This window comes from Neopsephotus bourkii, unplaced genomic scaffold (assembly GCF_033783945.1).
Source record: "Neopsephotus bourkii isolate Nb327-2 ecotype Australia unplaced genomic scaffold, CSIRO-AGI_Nbou_v1 NB_1660, whole genome shotgun sequence".
Classification (NCBI taxonomy): Eukaryota; Metazoa; Chordata; class Aves; order Psittaciformes; family Psittacidae; genus Neopsephotus; species Neopsephotus bourkii.
In genome coordinates this window covers 299,059-324,547 of record NW_026902134.1, presented here as the reverse complement: position 1 = coordinate 324,547, position 25,489 = coordinate 299,059, and the positions used below count along the sequence as shown (strand labels likewise).

Here is a 25,489-nt window from a genome sequence, read left to right as displayed (position 1 = left end):
TGAGCCTAAAGAAGAGAATGCAGCTGTATGTTGTAGGGATTACAAAGCTTCCCTCTGTACAGAACACAATTTCCTTGATTCTTTTGACTAACAGAAGCACTTCTGCAGTGTATTAACATTTTCTTTCTCTTCCTTTTAGTTGTATAAAAAGCCAGATGTCCCACTGTATAAAAAAATCCGTTCTAGTAAGTAAAATCTTATTATTCAAGTGTGTTCATTTCTGCCACCCCTCCTGCCTGTCATTCTCTTCATCCTCCCAAAGATGCTTCCATCTCCTCCTTTTTGCTTCGTGGAATTGGAATGAAAGTTGTAGAGAAATCACTCTGCTTTTCACCTGGAAAGAATTCTTTTTCCCTGTTTGGGTTTGTTTTTTGTTGTTTTCTTTCCTCTCCAGATGTCTACGTGGATGTCAAACCTCTCTCTGGCTACGAGGCCACCACCTGCAATTGCAAGAAGCCAGATGATGACAACGGGAAGGGCTGTGTGGAGGACTGTCTCAACAGGTTAGAAAGAGGTTGAGTGATGAGAAGGCAGTTTCAATAAATGTAGTATTCCACATCAATTAATAATAGCTTAAGGAAAGAGTTGTGCTGGATGCAACCCCAGGAATTAAAGTATTGTTCCAGAGCATACAGGGTAGCCTTCTGCTGCACGTATGCTCCCCAACTTCTTTCTTCAGAGGAAAGGTGCCTTTAAAAGCTCCATTTTGATCTTTGAGTAGCAGTGGGAGGCTGTGAATCTCTGTGTGAGTTATCCCTTGGTAACAAGAAGCATTTTAGTTCTTTGGCTGCCCCATCCCTGGCCGTGTTCAGGGCCAGGTTGGACAGGGCTTGGAGCAACCTGCTCTAGTGGAAGGTGTCCCTGCCCATGCAGGGGTTGGACCTGATGAGCTTTAAGGTCCCTTCCAACCTAAACCAGGCTGGGATTCTTTAGTAACTTGTGTTTAACAAAGGCATTTCTTTCTCCCTTTGTGTTACAGATGTAAAAGTAGGCCATACACCTTCCTTTTACTTCTTTGCTTTCTATTTTAGGATGATCTTTGCGGAGTGTTCACCAAACACATGCCCTTGTGGTGACCAGTGCTGCAATCAGCGGATACAGAGGCATGAATGGGTGCAGTGCCTGGAGAGGTTCCGGGCTGAGGAGAAAGGATGGGGTATTCGTACCAAAGAACCCCTGAAAGCAGGACAGTTTATCATTGAATATCTGGGAGAAGTTGTTAGTGAGCAAGAATTCAGGTAGAAATATTTATTTGCTGCTTTAGCATGGGAGGCTCAATAAATGACTTTAGCATCTATTATCATTGCTGGGAAACCCTTAGAAACAAAGGGGAAAGAATGCCTTTCTGGTCACAGCCACCAGAAGGAAGGCCTGGAGCTGAGCTCTTTTGATCCACCAAGTGTTTCTCAGTCAAATAGAGAGGCATGATTAGTGTTTGGAATGCATCATCTGCCACATCTGCTCTAGAAATGCCAAATGCTACAAGTGCATGTGAATTTAGTGTCATTGTGAGGATTGTGCAGGATTTGAACTGTGCAAGATAGAACTGGGGGGCAGAATGGAGCAGGAAGGGTGGTTCAGCTTCTGCAGATAGGTATGAGAAAGAACAAGTGGGAGCATTAATAATGAATGTAGTCTTTTAACTCCATGGCATCACAGGACAATTGAGATTGGAGGGGCATACTTGCTCTTAGAAACTCATCAGAAGACAAATGCTATCTTCTCATGCAGAAATACCTGCTAACACAACTGACTCTTGTTGCTCTTGCTAAAAAGAGGAAGCTGTAATCCATGGATGTCAACCCAGCAATTGTGTCCAGTCCCAGCTAATGAAAGAAGCTGATTGTTGTTCACATGCATACAGATACACACCAAAGAATGTATACTTGCATTTTCTCTTCCATACACAGGTTATCACCATGAAATGTAGACAAATAATCTGCAGAACCCAAAAGGGAGCATTCCAGAAGAGCAAATTTCTAAATTCTAATGCAAGCTCTGTCAGTGGCCTTGACTTATAAAAATAGGTATAAAAATGGTTTTCCTCCATCTCGAGGTGTATGGTTCTGTAAAATCAAAGATGATCATTGCTTTTCCTTCCAAACCCTCTCTCAGAATTCCCAAATGCTCTGTGACTTTGTTACTCCCTGTTTTGCAGCAACAAGCAGAATCACAAATAACTTTCCTGTGTTGCTTCCTAGGAACCGGATGATTGAACAGTACCATAATCACAGTGATCATTACTGCCTGAATTTAGACAGTGGAATGGTGATAGATAGTTATCGTATGGGCAATGAGGCTCGTTTTATCAACCACAGCTGTAATCCTAACTGTGAGATGCAGAAATGGTAAGAGAAACATTTTGTGTTTACTGGAAGACTGGGATGGCAGTGACTAACATGTAGATAACCAGAGCATCAAGAGAATCTCATCTAAAAATAGGGAGGGGAATCAAGCTGAACACTGTAAATAACATTTCTATGATGCTTGCGTTGCACAAGAGGAGTGATGTAATGTGTTCAAGCGTTGGACATTTTGGAGACAGGATCTAAGTTTACTGGCAAGGCAAACCCAACGTTGTTGTTTGTCATACTGTTAATCTGCTCCACATTTTGAAGCCTGGGTAATGCCAAAAATAATCTCTGCGTGTCTTTTCTTTCCTTCGATTCAAATACTCTTTTAAAGCAGGCAAAGAGGGAAGTAGTTTGATTTCAGCAAACCCTGTGTCGTATCAGTACTCTGTTATCAGAAGCAAGCCAGTGCCAGACTGGTAGGAAGCACTTCTGAGGAGCTTGTAGGGAATAACGTAGAGTGAAGTGGCAGATGGTTGTGATAAGGTGGTGGCAGAGAAGCTGGTGATTCCCAGCTAGTTCTAGTGGATTTCAGCAGTAGGAATCGACTTTTACACTGGAAGATCCAGCACAAAAGAAGTAAAGGTATTGGAGAGGCAGCTCGCTTTAGTATGTGTTGTGAAATGAGGTCTGATGGCCAAGGTCAGCTTTTGATTTAAGGGGAGGGCCTGAATCTTGGTGGTTGAGAGGTAGGTGTGCCACAACAGCCAGTATAATTTGGAGCTTCTCTCTTTGAAGCACAACTTCCTCCTCTCTATAAAGCCAGGATTCACTTTTTTGGCCACCAAAGTTTGTTGCGAGAGAGAAACAAAAGAATAGCACGAATGAAGAAGCAGCATAATCCAGGGCAGAGCAGAAGGGTTGCTTCCTGTCTCTTAACTCTTCCCCTGTGTGGACACAGCCTTTTCTTTTTAATCCTTGGGAATCTTTCCTTGTGTTTTCCCTGCAGGTCTGTGAATGGTGTTTACAGGATTGGATTATATGCACTTAAAGACATGCCTGCTGGTACTGAACTGACTTATGACTACAATTTTCATTCCTTTAATGTTGAAAAACAGGTAAGGCTCCCAGTGCAAGGCCTTGAGAAAACTCAGCCAGGACAAACAGTTGTGTCAAGTTGAAGGTTGCTTAACCAAAGCTTTTGTGTTGTAGTTGACACAGCAGGCTCCTTAGAATATTGAGAGAGAACCTACATGTTTGGGGGATTATTTTCAAAGGATATTTCTATTTTCTTTTTCAAAGCAACTCTGCAAGTGTGGTTTTGACAAATGCAGAGGCATAATCGGGGGTAAAAGTCAGCGAATGAACGGGCTTTCAAGCAAAAGCAATCAGCCTGTGAGCACCCACAGAAGGCCTGGACGGTCAAAAGAGAAGAGGAAGTCAAAGCACAAACTAAAGAAGAGAGTAAGTAGTAAACCCAGCTTTTTATGTGAATAAAGAATAGGAAATGGGTTCGTGCCATCAGAGCAAAAAACCCTGTATTTGTGTATTTTAAGCTTGAGAGAAGTGCTGTAGAGAAATACTTCAGGCTCTGTCTCAGCAGCTACTTCCAGTGCTTTGCCAAGTTCTTGGCCCAGTTTTTCCTGTCTATCAGAATGATGTGTTTTCCAGAGGGGTCACATCCCAGAGGAGCCCAGTGAAAGTGTGAACGCACCAACAAGGCTGACGCCACAGCTGCAGATGAAGCCCATGTCAAACAGGGAAAGGTGAGGAATCCTTTCAGTGGGATTCTCCTCAGAAATGGAGCCTTGTTGCAGGTGTTGTTTTGTGAGATAGGGCCTCATGAAACGCCTGAGTAAGCAGTTCTTAGCTCTCCTTTAAGCAGCTAGGGTGGAATTCCTCTCCACTGAGGAGAGAAGGAATGGGTTTTACAGTAAGAAGGTGATTCTTGAATGCTTTCCTCACTCCCATAGGAATTTTGTGCTGAAACACCATGTATTTTTGGTACGAAACTGGGAAAAGATTCGACAGAAGCAAGAGGAGGTGAAGCACGTCAGTGACAATATCCACAGCACATCACTGTACACCCGCTGGAACGGGATCTGTCGGGATGATGGGAACATTAAATCTGGTGAGCCCAGCACAGGTTCCTCAGGTTGCTGCTTTGAGAACCTGGGTGAAAAGTTTAAGCTCTGTGTGTAAATCAAATGTGGAGTTAATACAAGTTTATAGCACATACAGGGAGTGCTATACAGAGAAAAATACCTACATGTTTGTGTATGAATGCCTTTATCTTTACATAGCAGGGTAAGACAGAAGCCCTTTTGCTGTTTCAGTGGGGTTTCTGCATAATGGGATTCTGCAGTTTCCTCTGAAACGCTTAATGCTGTTTGCTTAAGAATGAGAATTTTGGACCCTCTGAACCATTGGTGGGGTTGCTGGATCCATTTCTGTTGCTCCAGCAGCCCTCTTGTCTCTCAGTCTTGATAGAAGTTGTCCTGTCTCATATTGCATCAGGAGTGGTTAATCAGAAGAGGAGGATGATATTTAACATTTTCCATGACTGGACCGTCACAGAGAAGGGCTCTTTACTGCATTCTGTGTCCCCAGACTAGAAACAGTTGTGCTGACTTTGACAGTTGTCATTTATCCTCATAATTCAGTGGCATTCAGGCCTGTAGAGAACAAAGCTTTTTGGCATGCAGCTATGGGAGCAGGACAAAACTCCTGCTCCAGAAATAGCACTCTCTCTTTGCAGGGCCATAATCTCCACAGCCAGGCAGGACTGGGTCCCACTGTCAGGTACAGGCGAAGCTGGGAAGTGTTCTAGGTGAATTCAGTGACATGCTGTATTTGTTCCAGCAACATAAAATCCTTTGCTAACCAGTTTAAGCATTCAGATGAGCTCAAAGCAGTGAGAGTTGACCCGGGGAGATGAAACTGAAGCTTTTTACTATGGTAGTAGCTTAGAAAATACGTTCATGTTAATAACTGGGGGAGCTGCTGGATGGGAAAGGAGGCTGTGATTGGATCTTTCTTTTTGCCCTCTCAGATGTGTTCATGACCCAGTTCTCAGCCCTTCAGACCGCCCGCTCCGTGCGAACACGCCGCTTGGCTGCAGCTGAGGAGAACATTGAGGTGGCTCGCGCTGCCCGCCTAGCCCAGATCTTTAAGGAAATATGTGATAGCATCATCGCCTACAAAGGTGAAGGTAACAGCACTCCTTAAGAAACTTCCCTGAAGACTTTCTCAGCCTCTGAAGCAATGAACTGAATGGCACATCCTTCTTTCAGGGTGTTAAAGAGCCTCTCTTCCTTTTGCCCCCTTTCTCCTGCTACCAGTAATGATTTTAAATGGCTTTACTTTATCCTCACCCCCTTCCTCTGCCACCAGAATCTGCAGATGTTACTGTCCTTTTAAATTGCCTTTTGAGTGGTTCAGCAAAATGGTACAGTTGACGGGATTACAAGGAAATATCATCCATTTTGATACTTGTAGTCCCATTACAGCAGCCAGCTTCTAGAAATGCAAAAGCATTTCAATTCCCTCTGCCTCAGATAGCAGAAGAGCCCTTTTTGAACCTAGGTGGAGTGTTGTTAGTTACTTGTCTTTCGAAGTTTCCCTCAAGTAAATGTTGAACTCTGTGTTCCTGTTACAGATTCCTCCAGGCAGGCTCTTGCAGCTCCTCTCCTGAACCTGCCCCCAAAGAAAAAGTAAGTACTTGCTTCACAGAGCAACCCATAGCTTTCCATAATGGATTTGCACAGCTTTGACTTGCTAGTGAAAATGACATTGTGCCTACGATTCCCATTGTAGAAATGCAGACTATTACGAGAAGATCTCTGATCCCCTGGACCTTGCCACAATCGAGAAGCAGATCTTGACAGGCTATTACAAAACTGTGGAAGCTTTTGATGGGGACATGCTGAAGGTCTTCCGGAATGCAGAGGTGAGGCTCTCTCTGGCCTTAAGGCTATTGCAGAGACAGGGGGCATGTAGCCTCATTTAATGCTCTTTATGACCTACAGTAATAGGAGACGAAAAGTGTTTTAGAAGAAGAGACCTTGTGATGATGTGTTTCTGATGACCAGACATTGCCACAATGATGGGATCGCAGCCTGGGTTGCCTTGGAAAGGACCTGAATCGTTGCTTTGCTTTGGTTTCACACAGAAATACTATGGGAGGAAATCCCCGACGGGGCGCGACGTGTGCCGCCTGCGGAAGGCGTATTACAGCGCCCGGCACGAGGCAGCGGCCCAGATTGATGAGATCGTGGGGGAAACAGCAAGCGAGGCCGACAGCAGCGAGACATCGGTCTGCGAGAAGGAGAACGGGCACGAGAAGGACGAGGATGTGATCAGATGCATTTGTGGCCTTTACAAAGATGAAGGACTCATGATCCAGTGTGAAAAGTGCATGGTGAGGCAGGGGGAGCACAAAACAGAGCCTGGTGCTCTTCTCCATGCCCAGTGCAACGTTTGCTAGCAGTTCCATGTAGCTGGTAGCATGAATTACTTCTGCAGACCTTCACTTCCTCTCCAGAGGAACTGCAAGTCTGCTTTCACAGAAGAAATGCAACTTGCATTCCTCTGCAGAGGAGCTAGCACTTCCCTGAGACTATCAGCAGCTCTGTCCTTGGCAAGCAGAACTAACTTCAGCAATTCGGGGCACACAGTTGCATGAGGACCTTGTCTGTCTTCTGAATTCCCTTTGGGAAGCTCACTTGCTTGCTTTCCTCCATATTTGCTTGAGAAAATGCCAGTTGTCAATGCAGTCTGTCACAGGAAGGTCTGACTGGGATGTATTTGGGTTTCTAGGTCTGGCAGCACTGCGACTGTATGGGGGTGAATTCAGATGTGGAACACTACTTGTGTGAGCAGTGTGAACCTCGGTCAGTGAACAGGGTAAGGAAAAGTCTCCTCTTTGTTGCTAAACTAAAGCAGCTCTCACATTTATATTTATTGTGTGGGGTTCTCACTTTATAGAGTAACTTCCTTGGTTTAGGTTTAACCACCTTAAGTACCAGCTCTCTGTCCACTCCTGCAAAAGGATTTCAGCCCCATCTTTGTGTTGATTATGGTGAGCATCCCAGCATTTCCTTCCTTTTTTCTGTCTTCATGCAGGAGGTGCCCATGATCCCTCGTCCCCACTATGCCCAGCCTGGCTGTGTCTATTACATTTGCTTGTTACGGGATGATCTGCTGCTGCGCCAAGGTATGTGCTAACCCTGGTGGCTGCTGTGCTTGCCATCAGATCAGAGCGTACAGAGATTTCCAGCATCACCCTGTTTCAAATCCTTTTATCTTCTTACAAGTAGAAAGCTGCCCTCTTTGCTATTATGGGAGTGACACGTAGTAAGAGTTCTCACAGGCTGGTTGATGAAGCAACATAATTACCTTTAGCACAGATAGGGCTCTCCTCCTGGCTAGAGAAGGAAGATGCTGAGCCAACTTGTGGTAGTTAACGTTCAGAAGTAAAGGCAAAGAAGGCTATTAGGTCTCCAGTGTTTTAGTGTAGAATGGTCATTAAAACATCAGCTTTTTGCTTGTTCATTCTCTGAAGTGTATCTTTCTGGACATTGCTTCAAAACCCTGAGTCTGTCAGTGCTGATCCGTGCATCTTGGAGTTGTGCTGGAATAAGAAGTCATGTTAGTTTTAATGAAAGCATTTGCTCTATTTTTGGTGCTGGACTGATGACAAGTTCTTTAGAGGTGTGTGTTTTGTGCCCATTGCCAGGTGACTGTGTTTACCTGATGAGGGACAGCCGCAGAACTCCGGATGGCCACCCCGTGCGGCAGTCCTACCGGCTCCTGTCCCACATCAACAGGGAGAAACTCGATATATTCCGCATCGAAAAGCTCTGGAAAAATGAGAAGTACGTTCAAGGCCTCTCTTGAACTGGGGGCATTGCAGATACAGTGGTTTTGCAGAAGTCTGATCATAGCTTGAAAACACAGGACTGAACATGGTTGGGTCACAGAGGCTTCATGATGCTGCTGCTTGTGTTTCACGACTGCAAAGTAAAAGCATCTAAAACAAGGGATAGGAGCTACCAGTTGATGCAGTTTCCTCAGTTAGAACAGGCTGAGAATACACACTGACAGCTCATGATCACTGCCTAAGCCCCTGTAATGGGATTAAATGCCCCAATGATAGCAGCATAGTAAGTCTGCTGTGTTCATAAAACTCACACTAGGAGTATTTCCACTTACTGGAGGGGCTAAAGTTGAATGTGTAACGTTTGTGTGACTTTGCTTTTCATCACAGTCATTGCAGAAATGCAGGACTGTTCCAAATGAGGTGGAGGGCTTGAAGGGGAGTTGTACCTGGGCTTATAGACATAATCTCTTGCCTTTTTTCCCTCCTGTCGCTCTCTTTCTCTCACTTCACCCCTGCAGAGAGGAGCGGTTTGCCTTTGGTCATCACTATTTCCGTCCACATGAAACGCATCATTCCCCTTCTCGAAAGTTCTATCACAATGAGCTCTTCCGGGTGCCACTGTATGAAATCATCCCCTTGGAGGCTGTGGTGGGCACGTGCTGTGTTCTTGACCTCTACACCTACTGCAAAGGTAAGGAGAAATGAAACGCGATTCACCACTGCTGCTGTGGTTTAACCCCAACTGAGTAGCCCAAAGCTGCTCACTCGCCCTACAGTGGGATGGGGAGAATGAGGAGGTGGTAAAACCTTTGAGATAAGAACAGCTTCATAACTGAAATAAAAGTACAAGAGTAAGTAATCAAAATGCCTTCCAGTTTCCTCTGCATAATCACAGAATCCCAGACTGGTTTGGGTTGGAAGGGGCCCAAGAGCTCATCTAGTTCTAACTGCCATCCCAGCGAGCAGCACTGCGAGCCCCTGTGCCTCTTTGACACTGTGGATGGTTTGCTGTGGTTCTGCTGTACCGTGAGCTTCCTCTTGAATCTCACTGGCACTTTTTCCTGCTCTGTTTCCAAACGCAGGGAGGCCGAAAGGTGTGAAGGAGCAGGATGTGTATATCTGTGACTACCGCCTGGACAAATCAGCTCATCTCTTCTACAAGATCCACCGGAACCGCTATCCCGTCTGCACCAAGCCCTACGCCTTTGACCACTTTCCCAAGAAACTCACACCCAAGAGAGACTTCTCAGTAAGTATTTCTTCTCTTGGCTTCCTTCCTGTTTACTACAAGACTGGCCATACTTCTGGAAAGCCCTTGGCTCCCTGTGGGTGAAACTTGGTAAACCAAAGGAAGCTGCCACATGAGCAAGCATACACGGTCTGGAGGGAAAGTTGTCTAGGAAGCAAGCTTGGAAAGCCAAAGTGATTGGAGGTAGAGAATATGCAGTTCAAAGGCCAACAGATATTGACTGAACGGTGATGTGTAAGTTTGGAGATTGTGGTTTCTGGCTGAAATCTAGGTGCTGATTTCATTTACGCCACTCCTAGAATCATAGAATCCCAGCCTGGGTTGGGTTGGAAAGGACCTTAAAGCTCATCCGATTCCAGACCGCATCCAGCCTGGCCTTGAGCACTGCCAAACTTCACTTCCTGAGTGAAGAAAATCCTAAAACTCCCTTTTTGGTCACAATTCTGTGACTGTACAAGGATTTGATGTGTTTTAGAGCCTCACACAACATCCAGGCCCGTGTGGGCTGGTCAGGCTGGCTGTGTCACCTTCTTCCACTGTGTATTTTCTTTGGTGTTAACCATACTCTTCACTGTTCTTGCAGCCTCATTATGTACCAGACAACTACAAGAGAAATGGAGGCAGGTGAGTCTTACCTACCAGATGTTCGTTGAGAAGAGATGGGATCATCCTGTCTGTCAAGTGTCCGCTCTTTTCTGTACCCGCTTCCCCTGCATGCTATGGAAATCAGAAGTTTAAATTATTTAAAGCAATCTCTCTGAAGGAAGAGGTAAAAAGGGAACAGGTGAGGAAGGGCAGAATGGAGAAGCAGTGTTAGTGTTCCTTAATAATGGAGGTAAGGAAGAGTACGGGAGCTGTTCTGAAAGGTAGCAAAAGCAGTTGAATGTGGGAGATGGCAAATCCCAGGACAAGAGCAGCCAGCCTTCCTGCACTAAGGGTTTGAATGTGCATAGTAAATCAAGTGACTGAGATTCCAGAACCCCCCCTGGCTGCTGACAAGTCCTTGGCTCACTGGTAACTGACCTTTCCATCTGGAAAACCGTGGTCGTTAAACCCTTCTTTCCCTGCTAGATCATCCTGGAAAACAGACCGCTCCAAACCGCAGATTAAAGACTTAAACCAAGAAGAAGATTCTCTTCCACTGATGGAGGATGTGTTGGGAAACCAAGAGCAACCTGCCAGTGAGATGCCTGCCCTAGAGGAGGCAGAAAAAGAGGCAGCCTCTGCTGAGGGCTGTGAAGCTGAGAAGAAGGTAGAAGAAAGCAGCTCGGACACGAGGCAGCTCTGCACTCCAGAGGAAAGGCGGCATCTGCAGAGGGAGAGACTGAATCAGATCCTGCTAAACCTCTTAGAGAAAATCCCAGGGAAAAACGGTGAGATTTTCCTCTCTCATTACACAGAAGCATTCCATCTGCAGGTTCATCTTCCCTTCACTGCAGACTGTGGAGATAAAATAAACAGGTTTGGCTGAAGTCATTGCTAGTGGATGTTACTAGGAATGAGTTCTCTTTGCAGCAGTGTTTTCTATTGCAGCAGCAGCAATTGCCACTAAATCCCAAAGGAATTTCCTACCACTGTCACTGTGCTTATACCAAAACTCTCTGAAGACAAACTCCCCCCATCGTTCAGCTCAGAAACTGAGCAAAGACACAGAGTGAGACTGAAGAGAGTTTGGAAAGTCCCTTTTGACCTTCCATGAGCTTTCCATTGGGTTTTAGGTAACTTCTGCAGGCACTGTTTAAGCTGTAGAATTGGGGTGCAGTGGTTGCACTGGTTAAATGTGTCCGGTTTTGATTTAGAGCTTAGGATGAGCTCTGTCCAGTCTCCTTTGTGTTCTGGGTGTCAATGCAAAGTACTCATGGAATCATCAGTTAGATTGAAAGGGTCTTTGGAGATTGTCTGGTGCAAACTTGACGCGGGGCAGGGCTAACTCCAGACTTCAGCCAGGTTGCTCAGCACCTTGTCCGGTAGAGTTCTGAATGTTGCTGTGGATGGGAACATCCTTGGAAGCACCATGAGCAGGGAAGTGGGAAAACCCTTGTTGTTATCCCCTTCCTTTACCAGAAGCCTGTGCTCTGTTGCAGCTATTGATGTCACTTACTTGCTGGAGGAAGGATCAGGAAGAAAACTGCGGCGGCGAACGCTGACCATCCCCGAGAGCAGCTTCAGGAAGTGATGCCACTGGAGGAAGCTGTGGTCTGGAGTCTGCTACAAGGTCTGCTGAGGACTGAGGGCAGGAGCCCAACTTCCTCTGCACCAGCCAAGGAAAAGAGGGCAGCAGCAAACTGACAAATATACAAACAGTTAGCACTTAGATGTCTGGGTTGGCAGGTCGCCCTGCCCTGCTCTGCAGTGCTCTTATGGTGTGTGTGTTGTTGGGCGTGCCTTGTATTGATGTTAGGTACTGAGAAAACCTCGTGGTTATTGTCCAGGATGGTCAAATTTAATTTATTTTTGCTTGAGATTCCCACTCAGAGGAAAAAAAAAGAAAAAAAAGGAAAAAAAAAAGAGGTAAAAAAGGACAGGAATGGGGGAGGTGAGAAGGAAAAGGACTGAGCTACTCTGAGAATATTCCCCACTTAACCTGTGATTGTACAAGATCCTGCTGGCCCCCCCGTGGCCCGTGGCAGTGAATGCAGTCGGATGGGAGGGTGAAGGCCCAGTGGCTTCCAGTGCAGGGCAGCCCTGAAGCCGAGGCCTCAGATTTGCACAAGTCCCAAGAGGAGAGCAGCGTCGGTGGCGATGCCCCAGGGTGAGCGCGGGGCGCACGTGGGTGCCAAGGAGCAGCCTCCAGAGCGCCCTTGGAGCGAGGCAGGAGTTGGCTGCTTGAGGCCCTTGTTCTGTGCCCTGGAACGGGGAGGCTGGGGGGGGATTCTCTTGCTTGCTTGTTTCCTGCAGAGGTTTTGAAGGCAGGCCAGCCCCTGCCGCTGCCATCGCTGCTGGTGGGCTGGAGAAGCTGTGGTTCTCGTTGCGTCTCGTGTGTTGTGCAAATGGAAACGTGGTCAAAAGAAGCAAACCCCCCCTTAACCCTAAAACCAGAGGAACCCTTCACTCCATGAACCGTCGAGCAGTATTCCCAGCGAGTGTTTGTTGTGCCCTGTAGGATAGAGCAGCTGCTGACACTACCCTCGTGTTCTGCTTGTACAGCTTAACCTGTCCGTCTCCCACCTGAAGAGCCAGCGTTCCCCATGCCACCCTCCCTCTGCCCTGCTGGGGGGCTGCCCCCAGGCCCCCCCATTGCTCCCTGCATGAAGCCACAGCGAGCCCAAGAGTGGGGCTGCCCTGGGGACATGGAGCAAAGGGAGGGGGGGGTTCGGCGACGCTGCCCCTTGGAAATGGCTTTGCTTTCTTGTCCCCCCACGTACATATGCAGATCCAGTCCTGTTTTAGATGTTCTTCGAAGAAAACCGGTTTTTAATGTGCCAAGTTGTATATATCTGCTGCGTGGATGTAAAGCAATACCGTAGTTACATGTTCCTTTTTAATGGACCAAGCTCGTCCTAATGTACATTCTTGTTACTATGATGATTATTTTACTCTTAGTGGAACATGGCTCATTCCATTCAACTTTTCCGTGTTGATTTCAAAAGGACAAAAAAAGATTAAAAAAGAAAAACCACGAAAAAAAAAAACGGCAAAAAAACAAACCCTTTGAGAAAAAAAAAAATAATAAAAACCACAAATATTTTATTAAAAAAAAAAAAGAGAAAAAAAAAAAAGACAAAACCTAAGGAAATAGTTTGGAATATTTTCTTACTGTAGAGAAGCACTGTACAGAACCAGGAGCCCTGAGTATAAAATACTCGTGCGTGTAGTAGGAATATCGCATGTCCCCCCCTTGAGTTGTCTCCTTTAGTTCCAGCCCCGAAATCATCGTCTCCAATGGTGTTAAACACTAAAAGAAAGAAGTTTTTAAGAAGCCGAGTGCGTTCGGAAGCGCCGCCCTGAGCTCTCTCATTTTATCTTTCTTTTGTTGAAAGACTAAAACCGAGATGTTTTTTAGACAATCAAACGTTAGGTAAGTGCAAAGACTTCGTTTTTTCTTACTGGTGTAGAAATTAAGGACTTTTTTTATTTTGGGGTTATTTTATAATAATGAGAAGACCGGAGGGTCGCCAGGATCGCTGTTTTCAGACCAGGAAGCACTACATTACTGCAAATAGATATGAACTCTTAGTCTGCATGGGTGTAGGCTGTGTGATTGCTGAAAATAAATGCTGCTAATATATTTCCTTTTTACAAAGCATATCTAAATAGATCATTGTTTTGATGTTAATCTTTGTAAATTATGTATTACCAATTTTAACATTGGATGTAATTGCATAAAAAGCCTGCATCTCAATCCTGAGAGAGTCTAGTATTAAATGGAAAATCTTTTCCTATCGGTGCCTTTGTGGGCTTTTCTTTGCTCTTGGTCCCACTCTTCCCATTGCTTTGCCAGGGGTCCTTGTCCCGGCTCTCCGATGGGTGATGGAGCTTGCAAGGGTTGGGGTTGATGCTGATGCTGTGGGCAGGAGCGCTGGTGGCGGCGTGGATGCAGGAGCAGCAGCCTCCATGGGTACCTGGACCCTTAAACCTGCAGCTTCAGTGCCACTGTGGTCCCTGCACCGTAGCCCTGTGTCCCCTCTGAACCAGAGCCACCAGCCCCAGGGGTGAAGACCTGGCTTTACTTAAACCCACCCTAGGACCTGCCTGGCCTGACCCGTTTCCAAGCCCAGTGTGGAGCCCAATGAAGCCCCCTTCAGGCAAACCCCACTCCCGTTAAGGTCCGATGTTCCTCAGCTTGGAGGAAGCAGGAACAAGAGCATCGCTCCCCAAAGGCCCAGCACCGGTTTCCCCCCGCAGTGACCCATTCCCACACACAGTCACGTGAATCACAACCTTTATTCCCAGCTTTCCCCCCTGGAATCAGTGCGTTCCCCTGGGTACAGCCATGGACAGAGCGTGGCCGGGCCTGAGCTGGTGGGCATGGGGCAGAGCGGTGGGGGGGACACAATGGCAGGGGCATGGAGCAGAGACAGGGACCTCCCGAGCTGGGGACACAGGAGCAGGAGCAGGTCCCTCATGGGAGCCGTGGTGGGCTCAGCGCCGTGGCACAGGGTACGGGCATGCGAGCGAGCAGAGCCAGCGAGGGATGCTCTGAGCGTGACGGGAGCCGGTCCCTCACAGGATCAGGGATGTGTAACCCACGGGGACCAGGCCAGTGCTGTTGCCATGGCAGCAGCGGATCCAGTCTTCATCCACGGTGCAGAGCAGCTGCAGGACGTCCCCTTTCTGGAAGCTCAGGTGCCCGTCGGCCGTGCCCGTGTGGTCGCACAGCGCCCGGACCGCCCTGCAGAGCAAACAGCATCCAGGCTCACCCCCCAGTGCCACTGGGAGAGGCTCCCACAGGATGCTCATGGAGGAGCTGCCATCAGACCATGGGCTCGATCACATCCATGGGTTCAAACCCATCCATGGGTTCAGTCACATCCATGGGCTCGATCACATCCATGGGTTCAAACCCATCCATGGGTTCGATCACATCCATGGGTTCAATCACATCCATGGGCTCGATCACATCCATGGGTTCAAACCCATCCATGGGTTCGATCACATCCATGGGTTTGATCACATCCATGGGTTCGATCACATCCATGGGTTCAAACCCATCCATGGGCTCGATCCACATCCATGGGTTCGATCACATCCATGGGTTCGATCACATCCATGGGTTCAATCACATCCATGGGTTCGATCACATCCATGGGTTCAAGCCCATCCATGGGTTTGATCACATCCATGGGTTTGATCACATCCATGGGCTCGATCACATCCATGGGGTCAATCACATCCATGGGTTCAAACCCATCCATGGGCTCGATCACATCCATGGGGTCGATCACATCCAGGACCCAGGACCAGACCCCCCCCTGCTTTGGCAGCTTTCAAGCCCCAAACACGGCGGTGCCCCCATCACCTGCAGGGCTGGGGTGCATCCGACGCCGTCCCCTCTGCCTGCTCCTGAGCTCGGCTCTTCTCAGCCGCCAGCCCCTTCAGCACCGCAGCCAGGACACGGGCGCCGGGCGAGAGCCACCTCGAAGGTCTCCTGCGCGCAGCAGAAGCCGCAGGCTCAGCCTGGTCTGGGGATGCGGGAGCTGCCGGGGGCTCTGCTCTGGGCCTTACCTGGACCTCGCTGAGGCTGCATCGGGGCTGGGAGGGGAGCTCCTGGCAGCGGGGCTGGAGGCCCCAAAGAGCCGGCCCAGCCACCGGCCCCCATCAGCGCCGCGGGGCCCGGGAGGCGCTGCCCGGTTCCCACCCGCAGCAGGCGATGCCCGGGGGCTCTCTCCAGCGGCGGGATCGGACGGCGCTGGGGATGCTCCGGCTCCCGCGGGCAGGATGAGGGCTTCGGGGGAGGAGGATCCGGAGGTGTCCGCGCTGCTGCTGGGCTGCGGAGCCGGGAGCTCCGGGGCGGCTTTGGTCTGGAGCAGCCGCAGCTCCGTGCCGCCGGGCTCCCCCAGGGCCGGCAGAGCCGGGCCAGGGCCGGGATCCGCCGCCGCCGCCCGCAGCTTCGTCCACCAGACCGAGGGGAGCTTCCCCTTGCTGGGCACGGAGCAGGTCCCGGAGGCCCGGCCCAGCTGCCCCCACCACCCCCCGGGACCAGCGCCGGCATCCCCCGGGCCTGGCTCCAGCCGCCGGGGCTCCGCGGAGCCGTCGGCCCCCAGCAGCGTGCGGCTGAGGCGGTCTCCCCAGCGCAGGACCTGCTGCAGGCTCTGCTGCAGAGCGGCCCCGACCTGGGCACCAGGGACCAGCGCAGCAGCGCGGGGATGGGGCCTTGGGCTGCCCCCTGCGCCCGCTGCCCTCCCCACGGCATCAGCGGGGGGCTCCTCCTCCAGGCTGGGCCCCGCGGTGCTGCGGAGCCCCCCCAGGGAGCGCTGGCCCGGGGCCGGAGCGGAGCCATGGGCAGGACGCGGCGGTGAGCGCGGGCGGCGGGACAGGGGCCGCACGTCCATGGAGAGGTGGTGGTGCTCAAAGAGCAGGTCCAGGTGGAAGGTGAGCACGGAGAGGGGCTGGATGAGCAGCAGCAGCTCCTCAGCGAGGTGGGGCAGAGGCCCTTGGCTCAGCGCGAAGAAGGCCGTGGGTGAGTACAGCACGGAGATGACACCTATGAGAGGCAGAGACAGATGGAGGGCTGCAAAGCGCCCTAGGGCCAGCGGGGCTGTCCTAGCAGGGCTGTCCTAGCGGGGCTGTCCTAGCGGGGCTGTCCCAGCAGGTCAGAGCAGCTTCTGCTGAGATGATGCCCTTTTCCACTATGCAAATCTGGTGGGACAGGGCCAGGGTTAGACCTGTTTATGGGTTGTACCTGATTATACCCTGGCAGGCAAGGAAGGACGTGGATGGGGAGCTTCTGGACATTGTCTCCTTACCTGGGCTCTTCTGCAAGTGGGAAATCCACTGCTCCAGCTGCTTAATGCTAAGGAAGGCAAAGGGAACCCACGTTAGAGCCCCTGGGAGTCCGTCCCAACCTGCAGCAGGGGCCAGCGGGGCCGGGACTCACTTCAGCAGGCCCAGAATAAAGGCATGGAACTTCTGCCGGGTGCTGTGGAGCGGGGCCAGCCCGGCCACGTGCCCGCACAGCGAGTGGAAGGGGCGCGCTCCGGGGCCTGTGGAACACACGATGGTCACGGCTCCGGTTCCCGATCCCCCCGCCCGGGCTGGGGGAGGATTCCAGGCTCTCTGAGGTGCTCCCAGCCCCGGGGGCCAGCACGGACCTGTCCTCACGGAGGCTTCCACCACGCTCCAGGGGGAGCTCCTCCTCTGGCCGGTGATGACGTCCTTCTGGAAGGGCTTCAGCCCGTCCTCCACCAGGGCGTAGAGCGCCGGGCAGAGCGTGTGCAGCAGCAGGTACCCCACGTCAGGGCTGAGCCGGCTGTCGCCCAGCTGGGCCTGGAGCACAGCGAGAGGAGGGGAAGGGAACGGCAGCAGCAACCCCCGGGCCTGCAGGGGGGGAGGAAGCCCCTGGAGGTCCCCAGGCCCCTCCTGCCCACCCCAGCCCAGGGCCTCACCTTCTGCACCAGGTTCCGTGCGGAGCTGAAGTGGGCAATGACCTTATCCACGGCGGCGCTGATGGCGATGAGCAGGGCTGGGTGGCACCAGAAGGGAAGGTGTCAGACTCAGAGCAGCCCCGAGGAGGACTTGGGGGTGCTGGGTGAGGAGCAGCTCCCCATGACCCGGCCTCAGCGAGCGCTTGAGCCCAGAGCGCTGGGCACCAGCGGCAGCTCCGGACACCAAGGCACAGGGGAGCGCTGGGAAGGCGCAAGGAGCATCCAGGCTGTTGCCATGGGAACGGTGCCGGGATGAAGGACCCGCGGCTCCCCGGGTACCGGGCCAGGATGGAGGCGAGGGCGGGGCCCGGCTCCACCACGGGGCGGGATTGCGGCCCCTGCCCGCCCCTGCCCGCGGCCCCGCTCCGGCCGCTGCCGACCCCGGCCTCCCCCCCGCGCACGGGGCCCCGCGGCCGCTGCCGTTACCTCTCGTCTGCTCCCCGCGGGCTCCCTCCGAGCTCCCCGCTCCGGGCGGGCCCGCGGCGGCTCCAGCGGCGGACGGCGGGGGTTTGGCTGCGGGGAGCGCGGCGGCGCCAGGCGCTGCCGGGGGGAGGCGGTTACCGGGACCGGGGCCGGGGCCGGGCCCGGCCGGGCCGCGCTCGCCCATGGAGCCGGAGGCCGCGGCGGGGCGAAGGGCAGCGGCTGGGGCGGGCCCCGCCGCGGCCCGGAACGGGGCGGGGGAAGGCGGGGAAGGCGGCGGGGCGGCCCCGGGGGGGGTTCGGGGCGCGTCCTTCCCGCAGCCCCGCTCCGTGCAGGACCCCAGCTCTTACCGTCCGTGCGGGGCCCGGCCCCTCTCTCGCCTGCCCCGGGTCCCCTGAGCCTCCGGTTCGCGGCCCCGTTCCCCCCGGCGAGGGCGCTCTGCAGCGGGGGCGCCGCTTCCTCCCCGTCCCCGGGCTGCCCCTCCGCGATGGGCAGCAGCCCCGGCCGGGGTCTCCTCCTCTTCAGCTGGTGGCCGTCCATGGGTGCCAGCAGCTGCCCCCCCAGCGGCACCGGAGGCGCCCAGCCCGAGGCCACCTCCGGGGCCGGAGGGGGATGCTGCGATGCCGCCGGCTCTGCCCGCTCGCCCGCTGGCTGCGCCTTGGCCTTGTTGGATGCGCTGCGGTACCGGAGCTCCTTGAACGTGGTCACCTCGCGCTGCCGGGAGCCGGGGGGCCTCGGTGGCGGCTCGGGCTGGAGCTGGGGCCGGGCCGGCTCCTGGCCCGCGGTGCTGGGGAGGAGCTCGCTGGGGGGAGGCAGCTCCGTGTCCGGTGAGAAGACGATGAGCCAGTCACTGCGGTCAGCCCTGGCCTGGGCAGGAGCCGGCCCAGCGCCGCTCCTCTTCCTCTTCTGGGCCAGCTCGTGGAAGGAGGTGATGGTTTTCTTGGCCACGTCTCTGCAGAGGTCGCCCGAGCCGGGCTCCAGCTCCAGCGGCCGCGCAGGCGGAGGGGGCTGCTCCGCTCTGTGCCCATTGAGAACCTGCAGGCGCCTCCGGGGCCGGGGGGGCACCGGTGGGGGGGGCCGCAGCTCCGGGGCTCGGCTCAGAGCAGGATCCCTGCGCCCCGGCACCGGGGGGGCAGCGTCAGCCTCGGGCAGGGGGTTGCAGTTGGGGTCGAGGTCGGTGCTGATGCCGGTGCCAGCCCTCACGCTGGGGGGGTCCTCATCGCCCCGGGAGTCGAGCGAGCTGCTGCTGCGGAGGCTGTCGGGGCTCCCTCCGGTCAGCGGGGCCGGTCTCTGGAGCACCGGGGGGTTGAGGTTGGCGTCTCTTCCATCGCACGTCCCACCCTGGTCACCGAGCGGCTGCGCATCCCGGGCATCTCCTGTGGGAACGACGCTGGGCGCGTTTTCCAGGGGTCGAGGCTCTTCTCTGGGGAACCCTTTGCAGTACACGGAGACCGGGGAGTCATCCAAGCTGAAATCCGAGCAGCTGCTGACAGAGGAGGAGGAGGAGGAGGAGGAGGAAGCCAGATCACAAGGGGAAGCCGCCTCCTCCGCAGGATGCAGGCAGGGGAAATCCTCTGGAGCTGTCTGGTTCTGGAGCCCCAGCGTCACCGCCTGCTGAGGATGGGACTCGCAACAGCGGCATTTCAGGGAGGGGTTGTTGGAATTGGCATCCACTTGCTCACAGTTCTGCGGGCAGCCGCTGCAGGCCGTCTGCTCCCCTCCACCCGTGGAGCCAGGAGTGTCCTGGAGCTCCGGGTGCCGGGAGAGGTGCAGCCCCAGGGAGATGTGCTGCAGATGGATGTGGTTGAGGTTGCACAGGAGGCCTTTCTTCGGAGCCAGCATGGTGCTGCCTCACGGGTGGTGCTGGCGCTCCTCAGAGCCCCTCAGCTCCTGGCTTCAGACCATGCAGCTCCCTGCGAGCAGCGAGCAGGGGAGAGCGCAGAGCACGAACCTGGAGAGGAGCAGACGGGGCGGGAGGGATGACGGTGACCTTGCGGCAGCCCCCGAGCCGGGAAGGGCCGGATGCAGGGGGTCGGTGCCGGGCCCTTGGGCTCCGAGATGGGAACGGGCCCAGCAGCGAGGGGCAGCCCCACCGCTCCCACCTGAGCCCGGGTCTGCGCCGCCGGGCAGGGGCTGGGGGGCGATCCCCGAGCGCGGTGCGGGGGAGCAGCGCAGGGGGGGCCGGATCCCGCCCAGAGCTGAGCAGCGCCCGCGGATGCCACCGAGGAGGAAACGCCCTTGAGCCCCCAGCGGGGTCGGAGCCGGGCCCGGCCGAGGGGCGGCGGCAGCGCCGGGGCTGCGAGGCCTTGGCAGGGCCCCCGGTCCCGGTGAGGAGCCCCCCGCCCGCCCGCCCGCAGCCTCCCGCACCCCTCCCGGCCCCGTGCGGCCCCGGGCACCGCCCGGCAGCGGCGGCTCCGCGCTGAGCATCCCCCGGCCCCAGCCCCGCTCACCTCGCGCTGCGGCGGCGACTGCGGAGGGAGGAGGAGCCGCGGCCCCGTCCCCGCCCCGACCGGGAGGAGGCGGTGGCGCCGCTGCCCCCCCCCAACCCGAGCAAGAGGAGGAGCCGCCTGTGCCCGCATCCCCGCCCCATCCAGCCCCGGCTCCAGCCGCAATCACGGTCATGGCCTGGGGTAATCAATAACTTAACGTTTATTGACACCCGCGATTCTAACCCCGGCCCCAAAACCCGGTCCACAACCAGCCCCGGATCCCACCCCACGGGGCAGGCATCAGTTCCAGCCGGGGGTAGACCCCAATGGCCACCAGCCCCCTTCAGCAGAGGCGAAGCAGTGGAAGGGCAGCCCCCCCCCCCCATCACTTCTGCCGTTTGTAGATCTTCTGAGCCAGGCCAAGGAAGATGGCCTTGGGCAGGCGGTGGCTGTGCGTCTGGATCAGCTCCTGCAGGCGCTGGTAGCTGCTCTCCTCGTACTCTTGGAAAGCAGCCCTCATGCCCAGCGTGTCATAGAGCGCCTTCACCTTTGCCACCTTCTCAGGTTCCTTACGGCCGTAGTTCTCCTGGGAAAACACCCGGCCAAGTCAGGCTGAGGTCCAGCATCGGGCCCCAGCCACAGCTGATCCATCAAGGGGTGGCAGGAGTCACCTCTTGTTGTCCCCGCTCCTGCCCCAACCACTCACAGCAAGCAGACTGCAGGGTGTACAACAGGGCACTACACCCCCTCTACACCACATCTCCCCTCCTTCAGGGGCTGTGAACCTGGTGGCGTTACCTCCAGGATCTGCCTCTGCTCTGGCGTGACCCGACGCAGACACTGCACCACCAGCCAGCTGCACTTATTGTCCTCGATGTCAGTGCCAACCTTCCCTGTCACCTTTGGGTCTCCATAGCAGTCCAGGTAATCATCCTGTACGGAGATGGGAACACCGGAGTGCCACAGCCAGCACCTTGTAAGCACTAAGGGACAGGGAAACAGCATCTACCTGGATCTGAAAGAATTCACCCATCTCCAGCAAGATGGCCTTGGCGTTGTCGTGCTCCTCCTTGCTGTCAATACCAGCCTAAGAAGGAGGGGAAAAAACGAAGCCTTCCAGTACCTGCCTTCCACCCTTTCGCATCTCCCAAAGCTCCTGCCTTCCTTGACAGCGACAGTGACCAAGGACTCACCATGTACATGGCAGCAGCCACAGGCAGGTAGAAGGAGTAAAACGCCGTCTTGTACTTCACAATAGCCTTATACCTGTGGCAGAGGAACCCTGCTCAGTGCCAGGGCCAAGGCCCTCCCATCCCAACAGGGCTCTGCAGACCAGGACCAGCATCTCCCTTCAACCCAGCCCACAAGCTCCGACCCGCTCCGCAGAGCTTGGCACGATGTTACCCCTCCTACACGGCGTGGAAGGTGGATGTTATCCCTCCTACCTCTGCTCACTGAAGCGGTTCAAATCCACCCGGGAAATGGGAGCAGTGATGAGGTCCAGCGTCTGCCCCAGCTCCGTCTGGTAGGCAGTCTGAAGAGGAACGGGAGCGTTTGTTCCTGCAGCCCCCCCGCAGGGTCCCAACAGCGCAGTGAAACCCCCAAACCCCAGCCCCAGGATGCCCAGGAAGGGCAGACCCCAGGGTACCTGTGCTGGGGGACACAGGGGCCCGGCTCACCTGCAGGAAGAGCTCCAGGAGGTGCACGTAGTAGGGATGCTCCCCGCAGTACTTCTTCAGCAGGCGGTAGACAGAGGACTCCAGGAGCAGGGCATCGTTGATGGCATCAAGGCCGATCCCCTCCTGCACCGGGCGGGCAGGGAGGGGTCACAAAACACCCTGACCCCCCCCACCCACCCCGCAACTCCCAGGGGACAGGGGCCCCCCAACGCCCTCACCTTCTTGTACCAGCAGAGCTGCCCCCGGCGGGTGAGGGACGCGTCCATGATGTCGTCGGTCACCAGGAAGAACGCCTGGAGCTGCGAGAGGCCAGGTTACGGGGGGGGGGGGGTCCCGAGGAGGGGGCACCCCCAGGCCCGCCCCGCCCCGGCTCTCACCAGCTCGATGCACCAGCCGACGACCAGGGCGCACCGCAGGCTCTCGGCTCCCTGCTGCCCGGGGCCCGCCAGCTCCCGGTAGGCGGCCAGCACCGTCATGCCCCGGTTGCACTTCCCGCCGGGGCCGTTGTACTCCAGCACCTGCGGGCAGACGGGAACGGGCAGCCTCGGACGGGACGGGCAGGGGATGGGGATGGAGCCGGACCCCGTGCCCCCCTCCTCGCCCTCCTCACCTCCTTCAAGCGGGACACGGCATCGCCCACCTCGGGGTGCCCCAGGCCGCCCTCGGTCAGGTCGCGCACGATCTGCGGGAAGAAGCTCATGAACTCCTCCCGCTCCGCCGCCGCCCGCTCCCCGCTGCCGCTCATGGTGCCCGTAGCCCGCCCGCTCCACGCCGCTGCCCCGGCGGCACTCAGGGGAGCCGCGTCCCGCCCCGTCCCGCCCCGTCCCTCCGCCCGGCGCGGGGGTCGCCGGGAAGCGCAGTCCCGCAGCCGCGGGGGGAGCCGGAGCTGCTTGGGCCGCAGGACTACGACTCCCGGCGTGCCCCGCGCAGGGCGGAGTCAGGGCCCGGCCTCTGCCGGGGCGCCCGCGCTGATTGATCCGCTCCATCGCATGAGGATGAGTCCGGGAACGCTGAGCCAATAGGAGTGCGCGGAGGGCGGGACTGATGCTACTGATTGGTGGAGGGAGCGAATGGAGCGAGGGCTCGGCCGAGGCGCGGGGGCGCGGGGCGAGGCTGCTGAGGAGGGCGCGGGGTGCACGGGGGGAGCGGGCAGATCGGGGTGCATGGGGGGTGCATGGGGGTGAATGGGAACTGGGGGTGCATGGGGGGGTGCATGGAAACTCTGGGTGCATAGGTGGTGCACGGGGGCTGTGGGAAGCTGGGGGGTAATGGGGGCTGCAGGCAGGTAGGAGTGCATGGGGGGATGCATGGGGGAATGCAGGACAGCTTGGGGCTGTGCAGAGCTGTGCAGTGTTAACGGGGGGGTGCAGTGCAGGGGGTGCACCCCACACCTTTGTGCACAGGAGAGAACCCCGGTGCCAGGGATGGGGCAGGTTCCCCATCACCCCCAGGGGCCGAGGCCTCAGTCAGTGGCGAGCACAGCGGGGGACACGGCGGCCCCCTCCCCGGCCCCGCTGATTGTCTGCTGCGATGCCCTAATCCCCGCTAACCCGGGTTTAATTAATCTCTGCCTTGCGGCCTGCTAATCCCCCCCCATCATCCCCCCTACAGCCGGCAACGCGGGGGCTTGGGGATGAGCCAGCCCAGGGTGCCCTTGCGGAGCCTTTGTGATCCCTTCGGCTCCTCCTGCCCCCCGGTGCGCTGGGAGCCCTGAGCAGGGATGCGGAGGCTGGGATTGTGCTTCGAGGAAAAAGCTCTTTCCCCTTTCTGCAGAGGCAGAGCCAGGCGCTGGCAGCACATCCCAGCCTTCCAGCGGGGCGCTGGAGCTGGGGACCGTTGGCTACACAGGCTCTTAATCAGGCTGGCTTCGGTGTAAGCTGAAATAATCAAATTAGAAAGAAACTGCTAATCAGCTCTGATGGCATCGTGTGTCACAGAGCCTAAGTCCCGCTGGTGGTAGGGCAGGGGATGCTGCAGGGCCCTGCGGGTGGCCGTGGCGGGGGGCTCTGTGCCACCAGCAGCCCATCTCGCGCTGCACGACCTTCATTTAATCTAGTTAATGCCCAGAGTCTGCTCTGCAATCAGGCGGTATCAAACCTCCCCATCCCCCTGGTAAGGAATGGAAGGGAAAGTAACTGAAGATTAAACATTAATCTCCCCAGGGCCTAAAGGGGACGGGGCGGGCAGGAGGGGGCTCCCACTGGACTGCCCGGGGCTGGGGGGCCGGGGAGAGGCCCCTCAATGGGTACCCAAGGATGCTCCACAGAGCACGGGGATTGGACCCGCAGAGCATCCCCCTGCCCCATCCCATCCCCGCAGGCAGGGGGGGCGCTGGGGGTGCCGGCCCCGAAGGAGGCTCCCCCAGAACCAGCTCGGAATCTCTCTTTATTATTTAAATCCATTATGTACAACGACCAAAAATAAAAAACCGCTTTTAGATCCTCTGCGATATGAAAACTACAAGCTCTGTACATGGACTGCCGTGAGTGCGAGTGGGGGAGCGTGGTCTTTGGTGCCTTAGACTTGTGCCCGCGCACGCCGCAGAGGCACCAGCACCCCCGGCGGCCCCTCCTGCCTCCACACCGGGGGTGGCTCTGGCCGCAACGGGGGGGCAGAGCTGAGCTCGGTGCCATCCGGGCCAGCCCGCGGGCTCTGCGGGGACACCTAAGGATGGGTTAACACATCTACATCACACAGCCTGGGGACGTCTTACAGGGCCCCGCCGCAGACCCCTTCCCGAGGGGCTGCCGGGGACACACCGACCATGGGGATGGAGCGGGATGCGGGCAGGGGAGAGCTGAGGTCCATGGGAAGAAGGCAGTGCTGGACATCCCCTCCGCTGGGCGCGCTGGTGGGATCCGGGCCGGGCTGCGGTGCCCTGCGGGCTGCACCGGTCCCGACATCCCAAAACGCGAAGGGGGGGAACTGAAGACCTCACTTTGAGAAAGGACCACGAAGAACAAGGCCCTCGCCCCCTGCATGGGCCCTGCTCGGCGGCAGCCAGGCCCCAGAGCACAACTACAAGCCATGGTTCCTGACCCCGGTAGTGGGAAGCAGCTTGCGCAGCGTGGTGGGGACGGGAAGGGACATTACTTTAACCAGGACTGGTAACACGGGTGGCCCAAAGCGACACGGTAAGCAGAGCTCAGCGGCTGGGCAGAGCCACAGCTTGAACACACATTGCTGACTACTGGCTCCCCAAGGGTGCTGTGGGTTGGCCATGGGGAACCCAGGCTCCTGCCCCCCCAAAACAGAGACCCAGAAGGGGGAGGGGAGGCAGCTCCACAGCCCCACACATTGCCTGGGCGCTGCATCTCCTCCAGACACCCTTTTGCTCCCTGCGGTGCCTGGAACTGGGACCACAGCACAGGGAGGGAGTAGAACCCAGGCTGAGCATCCCCTCAGGCAGCGGGGACACCCCAGGGCTGCCCCCTTGATGGAGCATGGAGAGGGGCC

General features: G+C 55.8%; 3 protein-coding genes across 8 annotated transcripts in view; 1 reads left to right on the top strand and 2 right to left on the bottom strand.

Annotated features, from left to right (window-relative positions):
• ASH1L (ASH1 like histone lysine methyltransferase) overlaps positions 1-12,180 on the top strand; it is a 36,962-nt gene extending 24,782 nt beyond the window's left edge. For 4 of the 5 annotated variants that reach the window (XM_061375155.1, XM_061375158.1, XM_061375159.1 and 1 more), the window contains 20 exons: positions 140-185; positions 395-503; positions 1,032-1,238; positions 2,202-2,348; positions 3,301-3,409; positions 3,594-3,755; positions 3,963-4,057; positions 4,265-4,422; positions 5,344-5,496; positions 5,950-6,004; positions 6,108-6,240; positions 6,463-6,711; positions 7,110-7,196; positions 7,416-7,506; positions 8,029-8,167; positions 8,691-8,863; positions 9,255-9,421; positions 10,005-10,045; positions 10,493-10,794; positions 11,506-12,180. In XM_061375155.1, coding sequence (XP_061231139.1) covers positions 140-185; positions 395-503; positions 1,032-1,238; positions 2,202-2,348; positions 3,301-3,409; positions 3,594-3,755; positions 3,963-4,057; positions 4,265-4,422; positions 5,344-5,496; positions 5,950-6,004; positions 6,108-6,240; positions 6,463-6,711; positions 7,110-7,196; positions 7,416-7,506; positions 8,029-8,167; positions 8,691-8,863; positions 9,255-9,421; positions 10,005-10,045; positions 10,493-10,794; positions 11,506-11,597 — 2,715 coding nt within the window. In that variant the 3' untranslated portion in view covers positions 11,598-12,180. The remainder of the gene's footprint in view (positions 1-139; positions 186-394; positions 504-1,031; positions 1,239-2,201; positions 2,349-3,300; positions 3,410-3,593; positions 3,756-3,962; positions 4,058-4,264; positions 4,423-5,343; positions 5,497-5,949; positions 6,005-6,107; positions 6,241-6,462; positions 6,712-7,109; positions 7,197-7,415; positions 7,507-8,028; positions 8,168-8,690; positions 8,864-9,254; positions 9,422-10,004; positions 10,046-10,492; positions 10,795-11,505) is intronic. The other variant, XM_061375157.1, reaches the window with a different exon arrangement.
• Positions 12,181-14,568: 2,388 nt separating this feature from the next.
• The window catches only part of RUSC1 (RUN and SH3 domain containing 1), a 45,003-nt gene continuing 34,082 nt past the window's right edge, over positions 14,569-25,489 (bottom strand). The window contains exons 2-10 of the mRNA XM_061375225.1: positions 18,276-19,815; positions 17,932-18,018; positions 17,467-17,543; positions 17,173-17,347; positions 16,959-17,064; positions 16,828-16,874; positions 15,587-16,565; positions 15,381-15,509; positions 14,569-14,753 (exon numbers count right to left, since the gene is read on the bottom strand). Of these exons, the coding sequence (XP_061231209.1) occupies positions 14,585-14,753; positions 15,381-15,509; positions 15,587-16,565; positions 16,828-16,874; positions 16,959-17,064; positions 17,173-17,347; positions 17,467-17,543; positions 17,932-18,018; positions 18,276-19,767 (3,261 nt within the window). The 5' untranslated portion in view covers positions 19,768-19,815 and the 3' untranslated portion in view covers positions 14,569-14,584. The remainder of the gene's footprint in view (positions 14,754-15,380; positions 15,510-15,586; positions 16,566-16,827; positions 16,875-16,958; positions 17,065-17,172; positions 17,348-17,466; positions 17,544-17,931; positions 18,019-18,275; positions 19,816-25,489) is intronic.
• The window catches only part of FDPS (farnesyl diphosphate synthase), a 26,993-nt gene continuing 22,060 nt past the window's right edge, over positions 20,557-25,489 (bottom strand). For both annotated transcript variants that reach the window (XM_061375314.1, XM_061375313.1), the window contains exons 2-10: positions 22,644-22,780; positions 22,411-22,551; positions 22,252-22,332; positions 22,034-22,156; positions 21,800-21,888; positions 21,548-21,620; positions 21,364-21,441; positions 21,153-21,287; positions 20,557-20,940 (exon numbers count right to left, since the gene is read on the bottom strand). In XM_061375314.1, the coding sequence (XP_061231298.1) occupies positions 20,740-20,940; positions 21,153-21,287; positions 21,364-21,441; positions 21,548-21,620; positions 21,800-21,888; positions 22,034-22,156; positions 22,252-22,332; positions 22,411-22,551; positions 22,644-22,778 (1,056 nt within the window). In that variant the 5' untranslated portion in view covers positions 22,779-22,780 and the 3' untranslated portion in view covers positions 20,557-20,739. The remainder of the gene's footprint in view (positions 20,941-21,152; positions 21,288-21,363; positions 21,442-21,547; positions 21,621-21,799; positions 21,889-22,033; positions 22,157-22,251; positions 22,333-22,410; positions 22,552-22,643; positions 22,781-25,489) is intronic.